Source organism: Lepus europaeus, chromosome 12 (assembly GCF_033115175.1).
Source record: "Lepus europaeus isolate LE1 chromosome 12, mLepTim1.pri, whole genome shotgun sequence".
Lineage (NCBI taxonomy): Eukaryota > Metazoa > Chordata > Mammalia > Lagomorpha > Leporidae > Lepus > Lepus europaeus.
In genome coordinates, this window is record NC_084838.1 from 11,443,373 (window position 1) to 11,453,942 (window position 10,570).

Genomic DNA, 10,570 nt, shown 5'->3' on the forward strand with positions numbered 1-10,570 from the left:
CTGTCAAAAAAAAAAAAAAAAAAGAAAAGAAAAGAAAAAAAAAAAGAAATACTATTCAGTTATAAAATTCTACCATTTACAACAAAATGGATGCAACTGGAGGACATAAGCTGGACGCAGAAGGACAAACATTGCATGTTCTCCTTTAATGTGGGAGCTGAGATTTAAAAATCAAACAAAAAAAAGAGAGAGAGAGAAAGATCATGAGGACAGCAAAGGAGTGGGGAGGGCACCCTTCTGAGTTCCCAGTTTACTGTGAAAACAGAAGGCAACAATCTTGTTTGTTTGTTTTGTTTTTGCTTTATCACAAGCAAGCTAGACAGAACAGACGAGATTGCCAATCTGGCCTTTTGACGGGTTTTGTCCCCATGTTCTGATTGTTAACTGCTATTCTTTTTCTTTCCCTCAGATGTGTTTAAAAGACTCAGATCTGTGTAGTTCAGTGGGTTTGTCTCTTTTAGAGCTCCCCCTCCAGGCTGCTTTGGCAGGAGGTTTCTGACTTTAAAAAAATTGCCAAGCATGTATGTTTTAAGTGTTCTCACCACAAATTAAGAATAAGTTTGTGGGGCTGGTGCTGTGGCATAACAGGTAGAGCCATGGCCTGTAGTGCTGGCATCCCATATGGGCGCCAGTTCAAGTCTCGGCTGCTCCACTTCTGATCCAGCTCTCTGCTGTGGCCTGGGAAAGCAGTAGAAGATGGCTCAAATCCTTGGACCCCTGCACCTGTGTGGGTGACCTGGAAGAAGCTCCTGGTTTTGGATTGGCCCAGCTCTAGCTGCTGCAGTCAACTGGGGAGTGATCCAGCAGGTGGAAGTCCTCTTTCTCGCTCTCTGCCTTTTCTCTCTGTGTGTAACTCTGACTTTCAAATAAATAAATAAATTTTTTTTAAAAAAAGAATAAATTTGTGAGGTAGGGGCCTGAGGGTGCTGGGTCCAGCAAAGCGAGGAGTTAAATTTAAGGTCATGGCAAAACATCTGAAGTTCATCGCCAGGACTGTGATGGTGCAGGATGGAAATGTGGAAGGTGCATACAGGACCCTAAACAGGATCCTCACTATGGACGGGCTCATTGAGGACATTAAGCGACGGCGATACTATGAGAAGCCTTGCCGCCGGCGACAGCGGCAAAGTTATGAAACCTGCAGGCGCATCTATAACATGGAAATGACTCGAAAGATCAACTTTTTGATGAGAAAGAATCGAGTGGATCCATGGCAGGGCTGCTGAGGCTTGTGGCCAGAAGACCCAGGATGAACCCTTCATGCAATTTGTGCCTCCACGTCTCTCCTTTCTCAAACCCCATTTTCTCTTACCTTTATCTACAATAAACTCAATCACCCACACACAAGAAGGCTTGCCTGTATAGCAGCAATCCCTTCATCTGCAGTGGACCCTGTTTTTTATCAAGTGAAAGTGGAACGAGTGCAAGTAGCTTAGGAATAGACTGGCGGTTGCCAGGCTAGTGGAGGGGCAATGAGGACTTGCTATTTAATAGGCATAAAAGTTTCAGTTTGCAAAGATGAAAAAGTTCTGAAGATAGATGATGTGGGTAATCGTACAAAAATGTGAACTTAATGCCAATGACTTCTACACATAAATGGTTAAAGTGGTAAAAAAAAAAATTGTGAGGTAAAGAATATGTTAATTGAGGCCGGCACCATGGCTCACTTGGTTAATCCTCCACCTGCAGTGCCTGTATCCCATATGGGCGCCGGGTTCTAGTCCCGGCTGTTCCTCTTCCAGTCTAGCTCTCTGCTGTGGCCTGGGAGGGCAGTGGAGGATTGCCCAAGTCCTTGGGCCCTGCACCCGCATGGGAGACCAGGAGGAAGCACCTGGCTCCTGGCTTCAGATCAGCGCAGCGCGGGCCGTAGTGGAGCATGAACGGAAGGAAGACCTTTCTCTCTGTCTCTCTCTCTCACTGTTTATAACTACCCATCAAATAAATTTTAAAAAAATAAAGAATATGTTAATTAGCTTGATTTAGCCACTCCAAAAATACATACATGTTAAAAAATCATGCTGTGCACTATAAATATGTACAGTTCATGTTTATCGATTAAAATAAATAAATACAAGATTAAGATGTTAGGTCTCTTCAAATTTACCCATAGATGTAATATAATCCCAATCAAAACGCAAACATGAAAAAGCCTTCTCAGTCAGTTGATCAAGGTTAACATCCTCATGTTAATAATCACGTTGATGACACGTACCCTTGTTATAACACAATGAAAATAACACTTCATCTCTGTGGTCATCCTTCAAAAAACCATGAAAAAAATCAGCCGCACGAACAGCAAGACAGTCACCCCCTAAAAATGGCCAAGGTCATCAAAAGCCAGGAAAGGCTGAGAAAGTGTCACAGAAGGAAGCAGACTGGTGAGAGCTGACTGCTAAACATAGGTGGCACTCCCCAGGAAAATGACGCTGGGCAGAAGCAGCAGCATCCTAATATTGGTCCTTCAGCTGTAACCACGAACCTTGGTAAGATGTAAACAATGGGGAAAATCCGTGAGGGGTATATAGACGATCCCTGCAATATCTTTGCAACTTTCCTATAAATCTAATACTATTATAAAATTAAAAGCTTATAAGATTAAAAAAAACTAGCAAATGAAGCATGATGTTATGGAAATGAATAGCCATTTCTAAAATCTGAATGGACACAGAAGGTGCTTAGAATAGCAAAGACCCTCTTAAAGGGAAACCACTGAGTCGGAGGACATTGTTACCAGATTTCAAGAGGATTACAAAGCGAAAGTTAATTAAGACAATGTGACTTTCCTGGAGACTCCCAGTGTGGTCTAAGTGTTCACTAGAGGGAGTCTTCTTCCAGGAACTAGCTGAACTTGGCATTTGGCCCAGAAAGATGACGCAGTCATTGGACGGATTATGCATTTTACTAAACTAACTCAGCATCTCGCTTGTCAGTAACTCCAGGCATGTGGACATATGCCCACCGAGCAAGGGATAATTGCCATGTTGATAGCAATACCAGCCAATCTATCTAAACAAACAAGAAGCGTTAAATAGCAGTGGCTTGTGCTGCAAGCTCAGGCAAAGGCAGGCCCTTTTGTGGGACTGCTATGGCCAGCGCTCACTATAGCATGTCACTAGTAAGCTGGCACTTCCTGCTACTTCCTCAGAGCCACAGTGTCCGCAAGGAGACGGGAGCATAGGCTTTTCTGATTCAGCTGATGAGAGTTTGAATCAATGAGCCACCGTGGACCATTCCCACGGGAGACAGATGGCAGCACTCCACAGTGAAATGTGGAGCCCGAGTTAGTATAAACCTTGTTCCTTAGTGTATGAAGTGTAATTATGCCTCCAGACCCGATGGAACCCAGAGCGCACTGAGTAACAACTTTTAATCGCTACCTCAGTTATGAGAACACACGTGAAATCTAAGCAAATCAAACTCAGAGAGGTGAGAGAGGAGAACGGTGGATACCAGAGGCTGGAGGAGAGATGTTGATCAAAGAGCATAAAGTTTCAGTGAGACAGTGAGGGTCTGGTGATCAACTGCACAGCACGGTGACAGCAGATGTGTATTTCAAGACAGCTCCAAGAGTTACATGTTTTAAATGCTCTCAGTATGAAAAAAGTGCTTGAGGTGATGGAATAGGTTAATTAGCCTTATTTGATCATTCCACAAAGCATCCATGTATCAAAATATCACATGGTACCCTATAAATATATATAATTATTTCTCAAAGACAAATACAAATAAAAAATTTAAAAATATTTTTAAAGAATTGTTTTTTTAAATGCCTAAGAAATACATGGCAAAGAAGTGTTGACAAATCTGAGGATAAGCTACAAGAAACAAATTAACAGGTAGACTATCATCTCTTCTTCTGCCTCAGGAAAACCTGAGGATTTGTCTCTGTTTCCTTGCAACAATAATTCAAAGACTATATAAGAGTATACTAAGTCTGAGGCCGGTGCCACAGCTCAATAGGCTAATCCTCCGCCTAGCAGCGCCAGCACACCAGGTTCTAGTCCTGGTTCTAGGTGCCGGATTCTGTTCTGGTCGCCCCTCTTCCAGGCCAGCTCTCTGCTGTGGCCTGGGAATGCAGTGGAGGATGGCCCAAGTGCTTGGGCTCTGCACCCCATGGGAGACCAGGAGAAGCACCTGGCTCCTGCCTTCGGATCCGCATGGTGCGCTGGCCACAGCAGCCATTGGAGGGTGAACCAACGGCAAAGGAAGACCTTTCTCTCTGTCTCTCTCTCTCACTGTCCACTCTGCTTGTCAAAAAAAAAAAAAAAAAAGGAATACTAAGTCTGCTATGTAGTGATTCAACATGCTTGATGTGTTTGTTGATTGCCTGTGGGTTAAATGGTAATTGACAAAAGGTAGATGCATAGAAAACCGAAGGAAATATATCCTACAGAGAGCTACATGGTCATCAAGACATAAAAGTGGAGATAAGCACTCAGCCTAACAGCCAAGACTCCAGTTAAAATAGCCATGCCCCACATTGGAGTACCTGGGTTCAATAGGCTCCAGCTCCTAAGTCTACTTTCCTGCTAATGCAGCCCCTTGGGAGGCAGCAACGGTGGCTCAGGTAATTACCACCCACACGAGAGACCTGGATTGAATTCCTGGCTCTCAGACTCAACTCGGCCCAGTCCTAGCCATTGCAAGCATTTGGGGAGTGAACCCGTGAATGGGAGCTCACTTTCTTTCCCTCCCACCTTCCCTCCCAAATAAGTAAAATGTTATCAAAGATGTAAAAGCCAGAGAGCGCCCAGCTGTGATGCAATACCCTAGCTGAGGGAATCGGGCTCATCTCCCGTGACCATCCACATTCCACTGTGAACTGTTTGTGGGCAAAGAAGGATGGGCAGAGGAGAGTTGAAAGCCCAGGGTGCCGCTGCAATGGGCGATGTTGTCTCTGTGTGTGTTCTGTTGCTATAGCAGAATACCCAAGGATGGGTAATTTATAAGGGAAAGGAGTTTATTTTGGCTCATAGTTCAAGGGCATGGCACTGGCATGAGGCAGAGGCCTTGTATGGCTTCATCTTGGGTCAGAAAAGCAGGACAAGTGAGCACATGCAGGGGAGACAGAACACGGGAGGGGTCAACCTCACTTTACAATAACCTGCTCTTACAGCAACTCATCCGGTTCTGCAGGGGCAGGCGTCCTCCCGTGAGCATGAACCCTAGCCCAAGAGCAGGGCATCCCTGACCCAAAAACCTCTTCATCTTCCCACCATCTCTCAGTAGCTCACACTGGGGGCCAAATTCCCACAAGAGTTACAGAGGAGACAAACCACGTCCAAACCAAAGCAGATGTGTTACCTATCACCATCGGGTTTCCTCACTGCCTGCCTTGCAAGAACAGGGAATTTCAAAGTGCTCATCTAACCTGGGCAAAAAATCATTTTGAGTGATTTGATAAAGGTATCAGTGGGTCAGGAGAAGATTATCCACATGTTATTGTCCAAACTAATCCAACAACGCTACCCATGTGTACAAGGAGGAGTGGGTGGTCAGTGTGACTGAGCCTCCAGTTTTCTGTTTGCTTGACCTAAGTGCAGATCAGGCAGACTTCCAACATGTAACAACAGCTGGTTGGTTGCTTTTCTGAAACATTTTCCTCTTCTTGGCGTATAAACAGCTAATGTTTGCATGGGGATGCTGGCCACCTGCCACTCAATGAACATGCTTTTGTTCATTGAATTCTCAAAATAGCTCTAGGAGATAAGTACTCCCTTTGTCCCCACTTTACAGATGGAGAGACTGTGTGTCACAGGCAGATTAAGTAACTTTCGAGATCACTTACCTGGAGAGGGGCAGGACCACACACCTGGAGAGCAGACCCGAGTCTGTTGTCTTGCTTTCCATCAATGTGACTTCTGTGTAACAGGCAAAGAATTTCCTCTTCTCAGGGAGAAGTCAACAAGCCTCTAACAATAAAAATGGCATAACAATTATATTAGTCAGCTTTGCACTGCTGAAATAAAATGCCTGAGGCAGCCTGGTTTTATAAATAAAAGAGGTTTATGTTGGCTCATGGTTCTTGAGGGTTGCAGTCCAGGCCAAGCAGGAAGAGTTAGTTCTGCCTCCGGGGAAGACTTCCTTTGTTTTATTTTTAAAGATTCATTTATTTGTAAGGCAGAGTGACGGGGTGGGGGAGGGGGGCGGACACAGACAACAACTGAGGCTGAAACAGACTGCAGCCAGGAGGCAGGAACTCCAACCAGGTCTCTCACATGGGTACAGCCCGCCAAGGACCTGGGCCATCTGCCATTGCTACCCCAGGTGCATCCGCAGGGAGCTGAATCAGAAGCAGCTAGTTGAGACTGGAACAGGAGCTCTGATATGGAATGTCAGATTAGCAAGCAGTGGCGTAACCCACTGGGCCACAACATCGGCCCCTGCTGAAGATTTCTTGCTGACAGAGTCCCAAGGTAGTGCAGAGCACCACATGGCAAGAGACAGGGAGTACACGTGTCTGTCTGTATCTCTACATTCTCTCTCCTTATAAGGTCAGCAGAATTCAATCATGGGACTCTAACGACCTCATCTAACCTCATAACTTTCCAAAGCTCCACCTCTAAGCCACTGTTGGTACCATTAACATATGCGTCCTGGGGGCCAGATCATATTGAAATCAGAACAGTAACAAAAGGCCTTCCTTCCACCCAGTTTCAATTGCCCCCTTCTTTAAAAAATGAGGGGTTTCCACTACAAGAGCTCTAAGAGTTTCTCCATCCCAGAGCTCCTACGAGTTGAGTTTTAAAGCTGAAGCAACAAGAAATTGCAAAGTCTTTTCAAGGAGAGAGGGTTCCTCCCACTCCTGGTTGGTCTCTGCTCCACCCACAGTGAATGAACTGGACTGTTGCTTCTTGGACAGCAATTTGAGATTGACTGCCTTTCTTCCTTTTATCTGTTCAGAATCCTGAATGATCGCATAGGCATTCTTTCATTCTGACAGTATTTTATCAAGAGACTCGTGTTCTAGGCACCATGCCAGGCTGGGTGGTGTAATGAGGAACCAGACACAGTCCTGATAATTGGGCGTCTAACAGTCTGTAGGGAGGACAGCATACTGAGATTCAGTTCTGTGTTGAGTGTGCAACAGGAGTGCCTGGTCCAGAATTGACAGGGGAGCATCAGGGCAGGCTTCTGAGAGGATGTGAATTCTAATCTTAGCCCGAGGGTGGGGACTGATCACCAGGGCTAACAGACAAGTGCCATGAGCATTTGTACATAGGTGGAAAAGTAAGTCCCTAAGGCAACAGGAAGCAAGAAATCCTTTATATCTGGAGCATTGAATGCAAGAGACCAAGGAGAACAGGAAGAGATGAGCCCCACTGGAGCCACTTAACAGGAATTCCAGGAAGCCACAGAGAAGAGCTATCCTCTGCAGGTAATGTCAAGCATAAAAGGGACTGTTACAGGTTGAATTGTGAACCCTAAAAAATATATCTGTGGGAGCTCCTAGCTCCTAATTCCTTATAATGTGGTCGTTTTTGGAGAATAAGGTCATTAGTGTGGGCTCAGATCCAACATGACTGATGTCCTTATAAAAAGAGGCACGTTGACAGAGACATCCATGCATAGGAGAAGACAGTGTGGGAGGTGGGGAGAAGACAGCCATCTACATGCCAAGGAAAGAGGGCCAGAACAGACCTTCCCCTCATGTCCCTCAGAAGGAACCAACCTTGCCAACGCCTCGATGTCAGACTTGTAGCACCCAGGTCTATAGGACAACAAAGTTCTGTTGTCTAAGCCACTCGGTTTGTGGTACTTTGGTTATGGAAGCCTTGAAAAACTAGCACAACGAGATATTGAAAACTTCGTTTTAAAGATGCCTAGAGTGGACAGAGTAGATTAGAGAGAGGTAGTGTTGTCTGCAAGGAACAGCCAGCATGAAGACTGATTTGGAGACAAGAGATGGTGAAAATGAGGCCAGTGACAGCTGAGACAGAGAGCAGTGGACAGACTGAGAGACTCATGACCAGAACAATGTCTAGCCAACCACCTCATCAGGAATATCAGGCATGAATTCTACACAGAAAAATTAGGTAAACAATGCATAGTTACCACCTATATCTTAGTAAACAATGCTGGCTTTTCCTTTGACATCCCCAGTTTCAGTGCCATATGTGGCTTCACTTTTTCAACAAACATTTATTGACCTAACTCCAGGATTGTGATAGTGAAGTAAAGGAAATGGGGTCTCTGTGCATGATGTCAGGAAGAAGATAAATATTAAATATATGCATAAAGGAGAAAACACAGCCTCTCATAAGATCTACAAAGGAAGGGAACAGGATTCCATGAGTATATAACAGGGGGAACTGGCTCAGAAAAGTGATAGCTGAGCTGATATCCAAAGTATAACAGACAAGTAGGAGAAGCCCAGGATAAGGAACTCATGGGCCAATATAGGAGGGAGAAAGTAGGCCTGGCATTAGGCTAGAAAGGAGCAAATTCATGTTTATCCTGAGGCCTGAGAAGTCATAAAAGGGCTTTGGATTCAAGAACACAGTAGGGGCTCAATATTTATTAAATGAAGGGACTTTGTACTGGGTTGAGTAATGCCCCCCTCCCACTTATGTCCATCTGGAACCTTGTGTGGCTTTATTTCAAAATAGGATCTTCATGGATATAATCAAATTAAAGAGAGGTCCTACTGGATTACACTGTGCCTTAATCCAATAACTGGTGTCCTTATGAGAAGAGAAGTGTGGAGAAGAGAATCCCCAGTGAAGATACAGAGACAGACACAGAGGGAAGAAACAGAGCTGGAAGTGACGCCTCTACTAGCCTAAGAACACCAAGAATTGCCCACACAGTGGAAGGGAGGAGAAAGGCACAGAACAGAGTCTCCCTCAGAGCCTCCAGAAAGAACCAACTCTGACACCACCTTGAATTTGGACTTCAGAACTGTGAGATTTAATTTCTATCACTTTAAACACCCAAAGTTACAGGAGTTTGTTATGGCATCCCTAGAAAACTGACAAACTGCAACCTAGAAGGTTTGATGATCAAATATTTATTGTTTTAAGATCACAATATGGAAAATGACATGAGTAAGATGGCAAAATACTGGGGCTGGCTGTGTCACACAGGTTAAAGCCAATACCTGCAGTGCCAGCATCCCATATGGGTGCCCATTTGAGTCCCGGCTGCTCCATTTCCAATCCAGCTCCCTACTAATACACCTAGGAAAGCAGCGGAGGATGCCCCAAATTTCTTGGGCCCCTTCACCTGTGTGAGAGACTGGAAGAAGCTCCTGGCTCCAGATCAGCTCAGCTTCAGTCATTGTGGCCATCTGGGGGAGTGAACCAGCAGATGGAAGATCTCTCTCTCTCTTTCCTCTCCCTCCATCCCTCCATCCCTCTCTCTGTAACTCTTTCCAAAAAAAAGATGTCAGAGTACCAAATCAACCATGTTTTATCACCTCACAACAAGAATTCTAAAAAAGTTTAAAAAAATAAAAAAATTGATATCAATTTGAAAACATAATGACAGTGAAGATATTTTAGCCATGAATTTATGCACTAAAAATGTAACATCAAAATTCATTAAGCATATGATGATAATATCAAAAGTAAAAATAGAAATGGATAGAATTATAAAAGCTTAGCATACTATCATTAGCCTCTATTATGAAGTATATTAAATATGGATAGTTGAGTACAAGTATATTCATTGTATTATAAAATGTAATAACAAGAAATTAGAATCTAAATGTCATCAGGACACTATTGACTAAGTAAATTATAATAATTCATACAATAGAACATCATAAACCCCTTTAAAATGTGGTATCCCTACAAAATGATATAGGAAGGTGACCTTACTATGTTGTTAAGTGAAAAGAAATCAGAGTAATATGTTTAGGATGATGCTATTTTTATAAAGACAAAACTATATGCATAGTGTATTTATATAAACACATAATGCATAGAAAAAAAGTTGGTAAAAGTCATGTCAGGAAATGATAATAGATATCCTTTAGATATTTATGTAACTAAATAGTTGCCAGTTTACATTTTATGCTTTTACTTTATTTTTGTACATTTAGAAAATGTTATTTTTTTTATTTAAAAAAAAAAGCATTCTACATCTATCTTCAAACAAAAGTCTCTTAGTGCGAGCCTTTGAATTCAGTTAGGAGGTTGTAAAATCCCAGTGTACTTCTGAGATTGTTTTGAGAGTACAGATCTGGAGCTAGGTTTTTGCTCCCAAGTGTTTACCAAGTTTGCTCCCAAGGTCACACTCAAAAATGGCTGTTCCCCGAAGTACTTGGCTACAGCTCCATTTGGCCTTGAGGCTTCAGCCAAAGCCATCTGCCAAGATGGAATTAGTGCACACCAGTGCCCCAGCCATGCTCCTCTGCCCCCTGACATCTATCTCAGCAGCAGACTCAAAAGTTACTGTGGACCTGAGCTCTAGTCTCCCTCAGTCATGGTTTCCACATAACATAGCTCACACCAGGACCCAGAGGGAGATGCACCAAGATGGGTTTGCTTGTCTTGTCTCACAGCAGATGCTTAATGGCTCCTGTCTCAGTCTCAATCCCTACCTTCTAGACCCCCGAGTTGCCCTA

The 10,570-nt window shown here is 43.8% G+C and overlaps 1 protein-coding gene across 1 annotated transcript; it reads left to right on the plus strand.

The window, feature by feature from the left end:
* Positions 1 to 918: 918 nt before the first annotated feature.
* LOC133771164 (small ribosomal subunit protein bS21m-like) lies at positions 919 to 1,510 on the plus strand. Its single transcript, XM_062206907.1, has one exon. It carries the CDS (start codon positions 963 to 965, stop codon positions 1,224 to 1,226), a length of 264 nt encoding a protein of 87 aa, XP_062062891.1. The 5' UTR covers positions 919 to 962; the 3' UTR covers positions 1,227 to 1,510.
* Positions 1,511 to 10,570: the final 9,060 nt, after the last annotated feature.